This window comes from Podarcis bocagei, assembly GCF_964188305.1.
Source record: "Podarcis bocagei genome assembly, chromosome: 7".
Classification (NCBI taxonomy): domain Eukaryota; kingdom Metazoa; phylum Chordata; class Lepidosauria; order Squamata; family Lacertidae; genus Podarcis; species Podarcis bocagei.
The window spans coordinates 74,554,099-74,571,265 of record NC_138132.1 but is presented as its reverse complement, the minus strand read 5'-3'; the positions used below and the strand labels follow the sequence as shown (position 1 = coordinate 74,571,265).

Below are 17,167 nucleotides of genomic sequence, written 5' to 3'. Positions count from 1 at the left end.
GTACTTAATTCTTTCTGGAGGTCCGTTCTTAACCTGAAACTGTTCTTAACCTGAAGCACCACTTTAGCTAATAGGGCCTCCTGCTGCCGCCGTGCTGCCGGAGAACAATTTCTGTTCTCATCCTGAAGCAAAGTTCTTAACCCGAGGTACTATTTCTGGGTTAGCGGAGTGCATAACCTGAAGCGTATGTAATCTGAAGCGTATGTAAACCGAGGTACCACTGTACAAGAATGCAGGTGGAGGGCTTGAACCCACAGGTGGGCGACAGTGCCTATATTACACGAAGAAGACTGTATATGGCCTGCAAGTTTCAGCCCAGCAGGAGCTGGCAGCAAATTATAGTGTAGATAGTCTGTGGGATGGATGGCCTGCCCTTCTTTATTCCCCTGTCCCAATTAATCGCTGTCTCCCAAGCCCACCCCTGTGACATCACCTTAGGTATCAGATTTGGGCCCTGGAATCTCTGAGTCTGGGATTCTCCTGATTTGGGGATGTCCATGGATGATGGCTGATGCGGCACAACATCTGAGGACCCAAGGCTGGGAAAGACTGCTCTAGACATATGATAATTCAAAAGAGGAAGCAACCTCTGTACATGAGCAGGGGCAATCCGCCCTTGGTCCCTTAAAATGTGGGGAAGGTACCGTATTCTGCATACACTCAGAGGTCTTGAATCCAAGATGCCTTAACTTTTGAGTTGTACCACCTTACGCTGATGAGAGATCCCGTCAAGTCTGCTCTCAGGTGTTTTGGGCTTGGGAGAGATCAATGCAACGAAGTCAATTGCAAATTTAAAAAAAAAAAAATCAAAGGGGGAAAGTCTGTTTTTTGAAGGAAGTCTTTAAGCCTTAAAAAGGGGTTGGTGGGTTGGAAGCAACGCTGCATTTAAACAGCACACACACATTCACCATATTTCTCGACAATAATAATACATTATTTTTAATCACAAAGGAGATTGGACGTTTTTGTTCACAGATGGGAATTTCCCTCCTATCCCTAAAGAGAATCACCGCGGAATCTCGGCTCCTCCTACCCAGCTGGCGGTGTGTCCATTTGTGGCCGAAAAAATCGTAATCAAGCCGAGACACGGATAGCTCTAGGCCCTCGTGAAAGCGCCCTATCTCTTCAATGGCACCAATTTGAGCTGCCTAAGAAGCTGCCTGCGGAGTGGGGCTATTCAAGCCCTCTCTCAAACGGGGAAGAAGTTTTGTTTCTCCCCCAAAGGCGGAGAGAGAAAAAATAATATCGCAAAATAAGAAACACTTTGGGACTCTAATAAAAAAATCTCTCACTATAATTAGTTTAAGAAAAGGCAATTGGGAAGACACTCCAAGATGGGGCTTTTGTTACCAGGCACCTAAACTTTCAAACGCAGGTGAAAGCCATGCTGCATCAGGCAGGACGCTGCTGAGACCGGTCGGAGGTGCCAGTTTATCCCCTTAATTAGCATTTTTAAAAGCGGGGGGCAATAGTTTTTTTTTAATTTTAAATATTGCAACAAGAGCTTTCCACTTCCAGACTCAGGCAGCTGTGAAATTTGCCAGCAGTTGTTAATAATGGCAATGTTAATTGTTCAGAGCATCATATTCATGATTCATAGCTGAAATTTCACGGCGGCTTTTGAAAAGCCAACATGATTTCTCCAAAAACTCGGTATCTACTGTTCTTTCAATACCTTGGGACCAAGTATTGGTGAGTACGGTATGTTTAGAAGCATTCTCAAATGCTCCCTGCGTGAAACTCGGGAGAGCCGCTGCCAGTCAGTGCAGACAATACTGAGCTAGATGGACCAAGTGGCTTGGTATGGCATACAGAAACTTTCTGTGCTCCTGTTACAGGAAGGTCTGTCGCTCAGTGGTAAAACTTCTGCTTTGCACACAGAATGGCCCAGATTCACTTCCCCAGCATCTGCAGGTAGGACTGGAAAAGGCTCCAAGTCTGAGGAGATTTCTCCTCAGCCTCCAAGCCTGGAGATTTGCTGCTGGTCAGTGTAGACAACAGTGCTAAAAATTAGTCAAGCAGCAGGTGTGTTTTGCTACTAGTGCGGGTCCAGTTGTGACCACGTGGAGATCTCTGGATGCCAGGTGGCGACTGGTTACATACGCTTCAGGTTACAGACTCCGCTAACCCAGAAATAGTGCTTCAGGTTAAGAACTTTGCTTCAGGATGAGAACAGAAACCGTGCTCTGGCGGTGCGCCGGCAGCAGGAGGCCCCATTAGCTAAAGTGGTGCTTCAGGTTAAGAACAGTTTCAGGTTAAGTACGGACCTCCGGAACGAATTAAGTACTTAACCTGAGGTACCACTGTATATGGTTCAACCCCTCCTCTGTTAATCCTTACAACGACCCTGTGAGGGAGGTTAAGAGGCTGTGGCTGCCCAAGGTCGCTCAGTGAGCTTCATGACAGAGTGGGCTCAGACTTTCTGCTAATCCAGCCCAGTACCTGGTGCACCCCACCGTTAACTGTCTAAGCGGATGAGAATTTATACAGGGCTACACAGCATATTTTAGGTGACATATTACCTATTTTAGGTACCTTATATTACCTAGTTCTCTTCGGTGCGTTTGTGACGGGAGAATGGAACCGAAGTTGATCAAGGCTGTGTCCACACCATGCGTTTAAAGCACATAGCGCCCACCCCCCAAGGAATCCTGGAGTTAAAATTCCCAGAACCCTTAACAAACTATAGTTCCCAGGATTCTTTGGGGGAAGTTTTGCTCTTTAAATGCAAGGTGCATATGCAGCCCAAGTTTCTTTGGGAATGGGGGATCTTTCTCATGAGGCTGGTAAAACCATTGTTCCTACGTTGGGATCCACACCGACAGCTGAGATTTTCCGTTTCTACCTTTCAGTTAGATGACACATTAGGTAAGAGGGAGAGTGAAGAGAAGAGGAATAATGAGAATTAAGATTGCAAATGACATCTGTTGCTAATGTACTGATAGCTCTTGCTTTTGCACCTGCTGCTAAAATATTTTCCTTCGTCTTTAACCTTGTTAGGTTCTTTTGTTATTAATAGGGCAATTATTTCACTCAACATGCGGGTTCCTTGTGCAAGTTCTTTTTCTTTTTAAAAAGGGGATTATTATTATTATTATTATTATTATTATTATTATTATTATTATTAATTATTTGCTCTCCAGATTGGCTGTGGGAACACATTTCTTTGCCTTGATTTGGCATAGTGGCAAAGAGATTGAATCAGGAAGGGTGATAGAGAAATTCTCAAGGGCCAGTGAACCTTTGGCCCTCCAGATGTTGCTGAACAGCAACTCCCATTGATCCCAGAAAGCATGGCTGATGACCGGGGATGATGGGAATTGTAGTTTAGTACATCTACTGGGATAAAGCTTTCCCTTAGCTGCCCTACTCGATTTGATTCAGCACAATAAAAGTTAGGGCGATGGTCAATGCCTGTGAACCACAGTGACCTTCCACTTTCTTCTGCTTGAGGTAACTATGTTTTTTCCTTTGCTGCAGTGGCGTGAAGGAGGTTCGCCCTGACCAGGCGGTGCTTGGAGTACAGAATCACTTGGAGGTACGTACCACAGCTAAGGTTTTCAAATTGGGTTGGGATGGGCTATAGGCAGAGGCGTGACATCTTTGCTCTCCTGGTTGGGGGGCTTCCAGGAGCCAAAGGGCTGGAAGAGATGCCTGGAATTTTATGGAAATCCTAAGACCAATGAAAGCTATTCTCTGCAGGGCAGTGGGTTGTTCAGTGGACCAGTGACAAGAGGTGCTTCGACCCGGATGTAAGTGTTCTAGGCAGCCAATCAGAATATTTTCAGATGCTGCTTCCACCTCCTTAGTGATGTTGAACTGGGATTGCACAAGAGCAAGCCAGGTCTGACCAGTTATGTTACTGCAAAAGAAGAAGGGATTGAACTGAAGACAATCTGTGTTTGGAAATTATATTTGCCTATTTAAGATTTCCCGTAAGGCTGCCAAATTGCAGACACTGTAGGTGTCTGTGTAGATCGACATCTGAATATAGGGATTTGTCATAATCATGAGCTCTCTCTCTCTCTCTGACCAAGTTTTTTTATTGAGGTGGTTAACCTGTGTCTGTCTCGGCTGTCTTAGAATGGAGCTGACAGTACAACAGTTTGCTGCATATAGAAAGGACAAATATTGGGGTGAAGGCTAGACTGGGACCCCTTCTGCCAACACCCAGTTTTTGTAGGCGCAGACAATTTTTTGTTGCACTCGTGAACAATCCTCCATGCAGCGCAGCAAAAATTCCCTTCACTTACAAAACCAGTGTCAGGATTCCTGTCTGGCCTTCCTCCTGATAGGCCGCCTTTCTATGGGTGGGGGAGTCTGTCAGCCACCTTAGTAGATTTGGACTTTTGAGTGAGTACCATTAACTGTCTCTTCTCTCTCCATCTTGGAACAGGAGAGCGTGTGTTTGTGCGCATACAAAATTCACTTTTCCGAGGGATCTGGGTAAAAGTCACATCCGGTAGAAGCAGGCTGAGCCTTGACAGAACCCATAGAGCTGAAGGAGGAAGTGGGAAAGAGCGCCATTCTTCCAACTTCCTCCTTCAACTCTAGGCACTTTTCAAGGGAGAAAAAGGAAACTACCCTCAGCACCTTGTGACCAAGGGTGGGTGGGGTTGCTCAGAAGCTTTGTGGGCACCAGGGAAAGACCACATGGGCACCATTGCACCCGCAAGCACCACATTGGCGACTCCTGCTACCAAAGCCTCTGAGATAAGTCTTCGTTGTGGTCCACAGCATCAGGGGCGAGGACAATTCAAACACAGGGTTTTGTTAAGTGTCGAATCGGGCCAGCAGGGTGAAGCCATCCTATGGAAAGGGCAAGCTGGATTTTCTGGGGAGTTGAGTACCCCTGGAGATTTTGGTTTGGACTTGGTCTTCAGTTAAGACTTGCTTTCGAGCCCATCTGTGGCAGGTCTCCCGAATGGAACATGCTGGGAATCTGCATGCCTGTTGGAATGCTGGATCATTCTTTTTCCAAGCGGGGTTGACTCACTCCCGCCATAGTCACCCACCCTTCTGGAGCCAGACGTTGGGGACGTAAGGGAGAAGGCGGGCGGTGCACAGCTCAGAGGTGCACAGCTCCCTCCATCTGTTTCAGCTTCAGTTTTGGCCCGAGCTGCTGCAGGGCGTTTTCACGTGAGAGGCAAAAGAGTCCCCTGCCAAAGCACCTGAAAATGTGCTCAGATTCAACTCTGTATCAAGGCAAATTAGTGGATTTCTCATAAATAAAGGTTTTCATTAATTACAACATCAAAACTGCAAGCAGTCAGGAAATGGCGTAATCAAAGTTCCAAAGCAGTACAGAGGTTGCATTTTCTAGAACAAATAACATGGAAAAATAAAAAGAAGCAAAACAGATAAAAGCCAAGTCTTGCATCAAGACAAATTTGTGTGTGTGTATCTTTTTCTCTCTCTCTTTCTCTGTGTACATATTTGGCCACACTGAGAAGAGGATGCTGGACTGGACACTAGGTCTCTTCTGATGTTCTTACTGTACAAAGTCTAGGTGCCATCCCACCCATGAAATTATTATTATTATTACTTTTATTTCTATACTGTTTTATATTTTAAAGAGAAAATCTGAAACACATTAAAACAATCCAGAACAGAATGAATTCCAGCTTCAATTAACATATTTCAGATCGTTTTCGAAGTGACATTTCCCTTTTCTGATATTTATTTACCTACTTAATTTATATAGCTGCCCCATAGCAGAAGCACTGTAGCAAGCCAGTGTGGTGTGGAAAAGGACCTGGGAGACCAGGATTCAAATCCCTCCCTACTCAGTCATGAAGCTCACTGGGTGACCTTGGGCCAGTCACAGCCTCTTAACCTACCTCATAGGGTTGTTGTAGTCGGGATTTACTGAGGAGGGGAGTGAACCATGTCCTCCTTGGAGAAAAAGGTGGGATATAAATGCAGTACATAAGCTGTTCTGCTTTCCAGCTTAAGACAGCTGGAGGGGCTAGCCAGATGGACATGTTAGTTGCAATTGGACCCGCCTCAGTAGCAAAACACGCCTGGCTAATTTCTAACAGTGTTTCCAGCATCTCCATGCCCATTGGGACTGGTAGGGCAGAAGGCAGGGAGCCGAACAGTAGGTGGCGCCAGAGCCAATGACAGGCAGAGCCAACTTCTTCTAGGTTTGTCCCCATCCACCTCCTCACTACTGAGTTCTCCTAGGGCAAAAGCTGAGACGGAGGAGGAAGCCAACAGGAACCGTTGTGAGTAAGAAGGCAGGCAGACAGGGGCTGGCTGAGGTTGGTGGGGCAGTGCCCCATCTGTCTCAGCAGACCAGCCTCCCCTCATGGTATGTCATCATAGGAAAGGATGACTGTTGGTGGTTTTTTGAGGGGAGGAATGTGCATTCCCAGCTTGCTACTGGAGATGTGAAGTTTCGAGGCTACTCCAGAGGCAATATTCTCTCTCTGTGTGTGACTTCACCCAGGGAAGGGAAACAGTGTGTCTGTCCTGGGGAAATATGATTTGTTCCCATCCCTCTGTTTTGCATGTTCTGCGATATCAGGACCTTCTCCCTCCCTCTCCCAAACCAGCCCTTCTGCGTTTTCTCTCTGCTTCTCCTCCTTTGCAACGAAGGCTGCCCAGGGCGAAATCTTTTTCTATGCAAATTGTCTTTTTCTTGGCCCTCAAACATGCGCTCCGGGTCCAAGAATTTCTTCCCATGCATGAGGAAACAGCAAAGGGAGTGTTACGGGACAGGCGCCCGGGACAGCTTGAGTCTTTGTTTCTCCAAAGGGAGAGAGGGGGGGAACGGGGGGGGGGAACCACGAGAGGTGGACGCGAGAGGGAAGCATCTGGAAATCCTACATGACTTGGAAAGGGTTCTTGGCGACTCGTAAGAGATATATAATTCCTCTCTTTCCCAAATCGCTCCCCCTGCATGGCTGATCTAGACAGTGGTATTCTCTTTTGGGCCTCTGCCGGCAGCTGACTCAAAAGGGTGGGATGGAGGACTTTCTGATAAACATTTGCAGATCACCGTTCGCCCCCTGATCGCCTAGGACAAGTAAGACCCCGATGAAGCGAAGGGGCCTATGTTAGTTGTGTCTGTTAACTTCAGTGGGTTGACTCAGAGTAGGGCTAACATTGGATGCAGCACCGTTATTATGTAGTAATGCTTATTTGTTACGCCCCATCTTTCCTCTGGTGAGCTGTCGGTGGCAAACCTGGCTCTCATGCCATGCCTTTGCTGTGGTGTAGTGGTTAAGAGTGGTGGACTCGTAATCTGGTGAACCGGGTTCGATTCCCTGCTCCTCCACATGCAGCTGCTGGGTGACCTTCTTTGAAGTCTCTCACCCCCACTCACCTCACAGAGTGTTTGTTGTGGGGGAGGAAGGGAAAGGAGAATGTTAGCTGCTTTGAGACTCCTTCAAGTAGTGATAAAGCAGGATATCAAATCCAAACTCTTCTTCTTCTTCAACCCTGTGAGGTAGGTTAGAAATACTTTTACTGGTGCCCCTAAGGCCACCCAGTGAACTTTATGGCTGAGTGGGGATTTGAACCCTGGTCTCCCAGGTTCTCATTCACCATTCCAGCCCAGCTGTGGGGAAACTTTAACCCCCCAGATGCTGCTGACCTGCAGCCCCCATCAGCCCCAGTGAGTATGGCCCAATGGCCCGGGATGATGATGATGATGATAATATTTTATTTATATCCCGCCCTTCCCAGCCAAAACCGGGTTCAGAGCGGCTAACAGCAATCAAAGTAACACAGCATTCTAAAATTGATATTCTAAAATCAATTCAAAATCAGTTGGCAACCACTGGGCCAGAGTTCTACGAGGATCACCAAAGGAGGGGGTCAGACTGTGCCTTGGCCAAACAGCTCTGTCTTGCAGGCCCTGCGGAAAGATGTCAAGTCCCGCAGGGCCCTAGTGTCTTGTGACAGAGTGTTCCACCAGATCGGGGCCACAGCCGAAAAAGCCCTGGCTCTGGTTGATGGAATGATGGATGATGGGAGTTGTAGTTCAGCAACATCCGGAGGAACAAAGGGTCCCCAAATCATAATCATCATTATCATATATTTTTTTTATACCCGACCCTTCTGTCTGGGTTGCCCCAGCTACTCTTTCAACATACACACATATAAAAACATATAACAACAGAAATTAACAGTAACTATCTGATCCAATATAAAAAGTAATAATAACTTTAAAAGAAACAACCTATGTCAAATAAAGCATTATTCAATCATCCATTAGAATCTAATAGTGAATGCACCACATATGGCTGTTTCAGATAGCCTAGTTAACAGCCTTTGCTAGAATGACTTCAGAGTGATGGAAATATCTCTAGGAGGGGTTTACAGAACAGCCCCTTCCCTCCGGCCACATTTACACCATACATTTAAAGCACTCTGGTATCACTTCAAACATTTATGGCTTCCCCCGGAGAATTCTGGGAGCTGCAGTCTGTTAAGGATGCTGAGTGGTGTGGAGAGAACCTCCCCCCACCCATCCTGGCCCACTCCAAGAGCTACAGTTCCCAGATAGCTTAACGGTCAATCCCTCTTTCCAGGGAGTTCTGGGAATTGTTGCTCTGCAAGGGGAATAGGGGCCTCCTCGTGACTCTCAAGGGACGCGGGTGGCGCTGTGGGTTAAACCACAGAGCCGAGGACTTGCCGATCAGAAGGTCAGCGGTTCGAATCCCCGTGACAAGATGAGCTCCTGTTGCTCGGTCCCTGCTCCTGCCAACCTAGCAGTTCGAAAGCACCCTTAAGTGCAAGTAGATAAATAGGTACCGCTCTGGCGGGAAGGTAAACGGCGTTTCTGTGCGCTGCTCTGGTTCGCCATGACCTGTATGCCGGCTCCCTCGGCCAATAAAGCGAGATGAGCGCCGCAACCCCAGAGTCGGTCATGACTAGACCTAATGGTCAGGGGTCCCTTTACATGACTCTCAGCACCCTTAACAGACTACAGTTCCCAGGATTCTTTGGGGGAAACCATGACTGTTTAAAGTGGTAGCATAGTGCTTTAAGTTACTGGTGTGAATGTGGACTAAGCTCACAATCTTCAAACAGCAATTTACATGTCACATGGGGGGGAGGAATGGGCTCTGGTGCTCAGCACATCACCGCCAACAGTCAGGGGTGATGGGAGCTGGAGAACACCAACATCTGGGTGGGCCACAGTTTCCCCATTCATGGACCAAAGGTTCTTGGCAGCAGCAGCCAGAAAAGAAGGTTCCCTGCTGTGTCTCTGCACGAGTAGCCACTATGGCTTTTCTTAAGTTGCACCAAGGATTCCCTGCCCGAGCTGCTTCAGGTCGTGGCGGATATGCTCCTGGAGACACCTAGCTGGGTTGTCCTGGGGGATTTTAACATCCATGCCGACACAACCTTACAAGGGGCCGCCCGGGACTTCATGGAAAGCATGGCCTCCATGGGGTTGTCCCTGAATAAGTTTGGCCCAACTCATAGCCGCGGACATGCCTTAGACTTGGTGTTTACCTCTACGGATGTTGGTGATCTGACATTAACTAAAAGCGAAACAAAAGAAGTGCCATGGTCAGATCACTTCCTGGTGCAACTGGACTTCTCCGTGACCCTTCCCCTCTGCAGGGAGGTGGGGCCGATTCGGATGGTCCGCCCCCACCACTTAATGGATCCAATTGGCTTCCAGAGAGTGGTAGGGGATGTTTTATCCAAAGTTGATGGCCTTTCAGCTGATTCCCTGGTGGCCCGCTGGAATGCGGAGCTAAGCAGGGCTATTGACTGTCTGGCTCCGAAGCGCCCTCTCCAATTGCATGGAGCCCGGACAGCCCCGTGGTTTTCCCCAGAGCTGAGGGTGATGAAACAATCGTTGAGATAGCTAGAGCGCCGGTGGCGGAAAACTTATTCTGAATCAGACCGGACACAGGCTAGAGCTCAATGTCGAGCCTACCAAGTGGCAATGGCGACGGCAAAGAGGGCCTTCTTCGCCGCCTCCATTGCATCTGAAGAAAACAGCAGCAGGAGACTTTTTCAGGTGGTTCGCAATCTATCGGAACCACCTGCAACACCGGGGCCTGGTAGGGACCCCAAGATCTCCTGCAATGCTTTTGCAAAGTTTTTTGCAGATAAAGTCGCTCGGATTCAGAAGGAGGTAGACTCCACCGTGGGAGCAGGGCCAGGGTGGAAGAGTGCTAGAGTTCTGTCTAGTCCTGTTACATGGGATCAATTCCAATCTGTTACCTCCGAGGATGTGGACAGGCTGCTTGGACAAGTGAAACCGACCACCTGTCTCCTTGATCCTTGCCCATCCTGGCTGATAAAAGCGAGCTGGGAAGGGCTGGGCGATGGGCTCTGCGGGGTGGTGAATGTTTCCCTCTGTGAGGGAGCCTTCCCAGACCCGCTGAAAGAGGAGGTCATTAAACCGCTTCTTAAAAAAACATCTTTAGACCCTGCCAATTTGGCCAACTATCGCCCAGTCTCAAATTTACCATTCTTGGGCAAGGTGATTGAGCGGGTGGTTGCCAAACAACTCCAAGCACGCCTGGAGGATGCGGACCATTTGGATCCCTTCCAATCGGGATTCAGGCCTCACCATGGGACTGAAACTGCCTTGGTCGCTCTGGTTGATGATTTCCGGCAGGCTAGGGACAAAGGTGAGAGCTGTTTCCTAGTTCTGCTGGATCTCTCAGCGGCCTTTGATACCATCGACCATAACATTCTTCTGGACCATCTAGAGGGGCTGGGAGCTGGGGGCACTGTTATACAGTGGTTCCACTCCTTTCTCCTGGGCCGTGTCCAGAAAGTGTTGGTGGGGGATGAGTGTTCAGACCCCTGGGCTCTCACTTGTGGGGTGCCTCAGGGTTCCGTCCTCTCCCCCATGCTTTTTAATATCTATATGAAGCCGCTGGGAGATATCATCAGGAGGTTTGGGCTGGGTGTTCATCAGTATGCAGATGACACCCAGCTCTACCTCTCCTTTAAATCAGAACCAGTGAAGGCGGTGAAGGTCCTGTGTGAGTGCCTGGAGGCTGTTGGAGGATGGATGGCGGCTAACAGATTGAGGTTGAATCCTGACAAGACAGAAGTACTGTTTTTGGGGGACAGGGAGCGGGCAGGTGTGGGGGATTCCCTGGTCCTGAATGTGGTAACTGTGCCCCTGAAGGATCAGGTGCGCAGCCTGGGAGTCATTTTGGACTCACAGCTGTCCATGGAGGCACAGGTTAATTCTGTGTCCAGGGCAGCTGTCTACCAGCTCCACCTGGTACGCAGGCTAAGACCTTACCTGCCCGTGGACTGTCTTGCCAGAGTGGTGCATGCTCTAGTTATCTCCTGCTTGGACTACTGCAATGCGCTCTACGTGGGGCTACCTTTGAAGGTGACCCGGAAACTGCAATTAATCCAGAATGTGGCAGCTAGACTGGTGACTGGGAGTGGCCGCCGGGACAACATAACACTGGTTCTGAGAGATCTGCATTGGCTCCCAGTACGTTTCCAAGCACAATTCAAAGTGTTGGTGCTGACCTTTAAAGCCCTAAATGGCCTCAGTCCAGTATACCTGAAGGAGCGTCTCCACCCCCATCGTTCAGCCCGGACACTGAGATCCAGTGCCGAGGGCCTTCTGGCGGTTTCCTCATTGCGAGAAGTAAGGTTACAGGGAACCAGGCAGAGGGCCTTCTCGGTAGTGGCGCCTGCCCTGTGGAATGCCCTCCCAGCAGATGTCAAAGCAATAAACAACTATTTTACTTTTAAAAGACAACTGAAGGCAGCCCTCTTTAGGGAAGTTTTTAATGTTCGATGCTGTACTGTTTTTAATATTCAGTTGGAAGCCGCCCAGAGTGGCTGGGGAAACCCAGCCAGATGGGCGGGGTATAAATAAATTATTATTATTATTATTATTATTATTATTATTATTATTATTATTAAGATTGATTACACCATGGGGGGGCAACCCTTGGCCCTCCAGGTGTTGCTGGACCCCAGTTCCCATCAGCCCAAGCCCAGTGGCCAGGGATGATGGGAATTGGAGTCCAGGAACATCTGGGGGTGCACCAGCTTCTCCAGTCTTATGACCTTGGTTGAAAGCCTCCCAGAGTGATCGGGGCAACCCAGTCAGATGAGTGGGGTACAAATAATAAGATTACTATTATTATTTCAAGTAGCATTTGGCTGGCTGCTTTTGGAAAGAGGTTCCCAGACCAGATGTTCGATGCTGTTCCCCTTTCCGCACAGATGTTCTTTCGAGGTGCACCAAAGTGCCCTTCCCACCACCTGCCCTCCTTGTTGGCATGGCACACCATTAATTGGGATTATTGGGCGCCGTTTCCCCAGCAACCGGCACGCAAGCAAATTACAGCTATTCAAATGATGGGTCTCTTCTCAATCTGGCATGAGTGATGCTAGCGGATTATCGTTGCGGTGCATGATAAATAAAAGTGACAGATGTGCAGGGCAGCTCAGAGGGCGCCAGGAGAGGACACAGAGAGGTCATTTGTGAACAGGGTCAGGAGTTCGGCAGGTTGCACCCGCCAGCATGTGTTGTGCGGTGCTTTTCGGCCAAACTGCTGATGGGAAGGATTCCGCTGGTTGGCTGAGTTAGGGTGGAGCCCTGCTTTTGCCTCTGATTCTGTGTTAAAAATTGCAGAATTAAGCATCCTAAAACCCAGGTCTTCATCCTAATGGGGAACCTCAGGACTGGGGGCTGAGTGTGGCCCTCCAGGCTTCTCCAGGCCACACCCCTTCCCAAGCCACATACCTTGCCAGCTCTGCTTGTCAGTCTCCTTGAGTGTTTGTGCCTAGCTGGAAACACTGATCCTGCCTCTTGCTTGCCTGGGTGGAAGATGGAGAGGGGTGAGCTTATGCGTAGAATCTAACCTAGAGTAAAAAGGTAAAGGTACCCCTGACCATTAGGTCCAGTCGTGACCGACTCTGGGGTTGCGGCGCTCATCTCTCTTTATTGGCCAAGGGAGCCGGCGTACAGCTTCCGGGTCATGTGGCCAGCATGACTAAGCCGCTTCTGGCGAACCAGAGCAGCGCACGGAAATGCCGTTTACCTTCCCACTGGAGCAGTACCTAGTTATCTACTTGCACTTTGACATGCTTTTGAACTGCTACGTTGGCAGGAGCAGGGACCGAGCAATGGGAGCTCACCCCGTCGTGGGGATTCGAACTCCCGACCTTCTGATCGGCAAGTCCTAGGCTCTGGTTTAACCCACAGCGCCACCTGCATCCCAACCTAGAGTACAAAGGTTAAAATTCACATTCATTGCTCCGCCCACTGTTGCCTCTGGCCCCGCCCATCACTGGAATATGGCCCCCAGAAGGGAATGCAGCCCTCGGGCTGGAACAGGTTTCCCACGCGTGCTTCAGTGTATGGAAATCGGGTCTGGTTTGGAACAAAGCTCAGTCCTCCAGGCTGAAGAGGAGGCGAAATAGTGGGGCAGTGGGAAGTAAGGTTTCGGAAGTGAATTACAGGATGGTTTGGTATCCGTGGATTTATGGCTCTGTCCAGCATGGTGCTTGTTGCCGCCATAGTGTCTGTGGTACCCATGAAGACCTTTCCTGTTCATCCCTTGTGCACGAGGTGGTGTGGTTGCTTACCTTTCACCTCCCTTGAAAAGTACTTAGAGCTGAATTAGGAAGTTAGAAAAATGACTCTCCTTCCCACATCCTCCTTCAGCTCTATCTGCTTTTCGAGACTCAGCATAGTTCTGCCAGATCTGATTTTTACCCAGATCCTTGGAAAGCAAAGTGTGTATACATGCTCTCTCTCTCTCTCTTTCTGTGTTTTTTTGGGGGGTGGGGGGGGAGAGGTTGCTGATCCAGGATAGGGGAGAGAAGTGTCCGGAGGGGGTGCAGACTCAAAAATCCAGCTCGTTGACAAGTACATAGAGCAGGGTTGCCACAAAAGCTATTGATCTTTTTTGAGACTTTTAAAAGGAAATTCGCCAAAATCTAAACTTCTGACATGGCTTGCGATTTCCGCCCAGAAACTGTTTTCCACTGCCATATTCCGGCTGTGTCCGGGAATTTCCAGATGTACAGCTGCCCTAACCGGGAGCTGAATGAAGAAGTTAGAAAAGTGACTGCCCTTCTCACTTCCTCTTGCATCTCTATGTACTGTTTTCACTGAGAGCCAGTGTGGTGTAGTGGTTAAGAGCGGTGGACTCGTAATCTGGTGAACCGGGTTCGAGTCTCCGCTCCTCCACATGCAGCTGCTGGATGACCTTGGGCCAGTCACACTTCTTTGAAGTCTCTCAGCCCCACTCACCTCACAGAGTGTTTGTTGTGTGAGAGGAAGGGAAAGGAGAATGTTAGCCGCTTTGAGACTCCTTTGGGTAGTGATAAAGCGGGATGTCAAATCCAAACTACTTCATGACATGGATCCCTTCTACTGGATTCAACAGTTTGCTTTTCAAAGGGGCAAAGTTTCTTTGTGCATGTGCATGTTTTTGTGTGTGTGTGTGTGGTTGTTGTTTTAGGGCTGCCAGATCAGGGGCATCCCAGACCCTGAGATTTCAGGGCCCAAACCCGAGACTTAAGGCAGGCCCTATAAATGCGGGAGGCAGTGGAAGACAGGAGTGCCTGGCGTGCTCTGGTCCATGGGGTCACAAAGAGTCGGACACAACTAAGCAACAACATAAATGGAGGTTAAAGGGGAGCAGAGGATGGCAGACTCCCCTGCCGCCGTGCTGTCATTTGAAGCCAGCTCCCACCAGGCTGAAGCCTCATGCATAGTCTTAATATATCATTACCATCCAAGTGTCCCTATTTTCCAAAAACAGTCCCGGATTTGCAGAAGGCATTCCGGTTTCTGATTTGATCCCAGAATGTTCCGCTTTCCCTCAGGACATCCTTATTTTCATTGGAGAAATGTTGGAGGGTATGGAGTTATCCACACACACACCCAAGCCATCTGAAGGGAGCCCTATACAGGGAAGTGTTTTTTTAATGTTTGATGTTTTAATATATGTTGGAAACTGCCCAGAGTGCCTGGGGCAACACAGTCAGATGAGTGGGGTATATTGGATAGATGTTGGAAGGTACGCATTATCATTGTCATTAAATACACGCTCAAACACCCGTGTGTGTGTGTGTGTGTGTTTGTGTGTGTGTGACCTGAAGGAGAGGCATCCACAGCACTCATTTCAAAATCCAGATGAGCCCATGGACCTAAAATGGCCACATATTAGGTGCCCAGTTCCTGGTGCAGAGAAGCTGCTTTAGATAAAGGAGCTAATGTGTTGATGAGGGTTGATGTGCAACTCAAAAGTGTGTGTGTGTGTGTGTGTGTGTGAGAGAGAGAGAGAGAGGGGGGGGGGCCTCTTTGTGCAGGCTGGGCAGAGAATCTAGAGGTAACTCCCCAACCAGCTTCTTGTAAGGACAGTTAATTACCCATTTAGCTGGAAATCTCGTCATCTTTCCCAGCAAGGGATAATTTCCAGAGCCGGAGCATCACCCGTTGGATTTGCTGCTTTCTACCCCCCACCCCCACCCCCACCCCCCAGTCTTCTTCTTGTTGCCAATTCTCCACGGATGGTGGAGATTGAGGGCATAAATATAGCATTCCACCCACCCCACCCCAAAAAAGGATTCTTACGTAAGTGACGCCCCCGCAAGCCCTCTTCCCTCGAATATTATTATTTCCGCCTGTTTACCACCCACGCTGGAGTTCTCCAAATGGCTTGGATTGTGTGCTTTTTTTGTCTTATTTGTTTTGGTTCTCAAGTTTTTATTTTCTGCGTTTGAAAAAATAAATAAATGTAAGAATTGCTTTGCTGGAAGAAATCAAAGGGCATCAAGGAAATTGCCTTGCACCAAGGCAGACCGTTGTTCTATCATCTATAAGCCTTATGAGTACCACATGCTAGTGGTGGGCGGAGCCAAACATGGGCAGAGCAACAGGTGCCCATTTTACCTGTGTGCAGCAGGCTGCTTTCTACACATGCTCACACATCCTTCATCCTGGCAAGCAAAAGACATAGAAGCATAGCTGCTGGATAGATCAGTCGGTAAATCATTAGCCTCTTAATTTCAGGGTTGTGGATTCAAGCCCCACGTTGGTCAAAAGATTCCTGCATTGCAGGAATGACCCTCGTGGTCTCTTCCTGTGGGGAGGAGGTGTGGCTTGGGGAGGTTTCTGAGGGCCACATAGTGAGACCTGGAGGGCCTGAGGTTTCCCAGCCCTGTAGAATTATGAGAGAGATTTTAAAAAACCTGTTTTTTTACATCTGTAATGCTGGCAGACCTACCCATCGCTTTATAAACCTCTGCCGTGTCTCACTTCCCCTCCCCCATATCCTTTTTACTTTCTTCCTGAACTGCAAAGCCCCAGGCATTAGTTTTGCTTCATAGGTAAGGCGCTCCAGCCCTTTGATCATTTTTTAATATATATTTTTTACCCCCAAAAAAATTGCTATCAAAGCAATTCCATCCTCAGAACTATTTTCCAGCATGCAAAAAAGAACAAACCTGTTTAATTTGCTGATGGGCTCGTCTCGGCTTTATTTACTTCTCCTGTCGGGATTGCCAGCAGATTAAAGGTCTTACTTTAAATGTCGATTAAAGCCAGTTCTCTGCCTGGCTTTTAATCGGTTAACTCTGTTTGATTTACATGTTGCAGAAGCTCTGCAGAAGTCCTTCTCTACCCCACCCACCGCAGGATGCTTCCGGGAAAGGAGAGGATTTTCTGATAATGTGTTTGAAACGCAAAGTGAAAGGAAAACAATATGGTCCTCTCTGATGTTGTTGTCACTTTAAACCGGTGTTAGGGAGCCTCTTTCCCATAGGCCAAATGAAACTCGGTCTGCTCCCCGTATTTGACTTGCCAGACGGTTTTGCCCAAGCCATGCCCACCTGCCTTGCACCTGATGTCATACGAGAGGCTGGAATGCCGGACTAGGACCTTGGGAGACCAGGGTTCGAATCCCGACTCGGTCATGAAGCTCACTGGGGGTGTGACCTTGGCGCCGGTCACTGCCTCTCAACCTGACCTACCTCACAGGGTTGTTGTGGGGGTTGAATGAGGGGGTGGGGAGAACCATGGGCACCACCTTGAGCTCTTTGGAGAGAAAAATGGCGGGATACAAATGTGAATACATGGGATTAGGAGTGCATCCTGACCCTGTTCTGGACAAGCTGAAGGTTTTGATAATGGGGGGTGGGGGGGGCCTAATGGCATTGGATGACATCACTCCTCTGCGGACCACTTGCCTGG

At 48.7% G+C, this 17,167-nt stretch overlaps 1 protein-coding gene across 1 annotated transcript in view; it reads left to right on the top strand.

Moving 5' to 3' along the window:
* The first annotated feature begins 1,382 nt into the window (after positions 1-1,382).
* PUSL1 (pseudouridine synthase like 1) overlaps positions 1,383-17,167 on the top strand; it is a 71,929-nt gene continuing 56,144 nt past the window's right edge. Inside the window, exons 1-2 of the mRNA XM_081201686.1 lie at positions 1,383-1,692; positions 3,481-3,538. Of these exons, the coding sequence (XP_081057812.1) occupies positions 1,634-1,692; positions 3,481-3,538 (117 nt within the window). The 5' untranslated portion in view covers positions 1,383-1,633. The remainder of the gene's footprint in view (positions 1,693-3,480; positions 3,539-17,167) is intronic.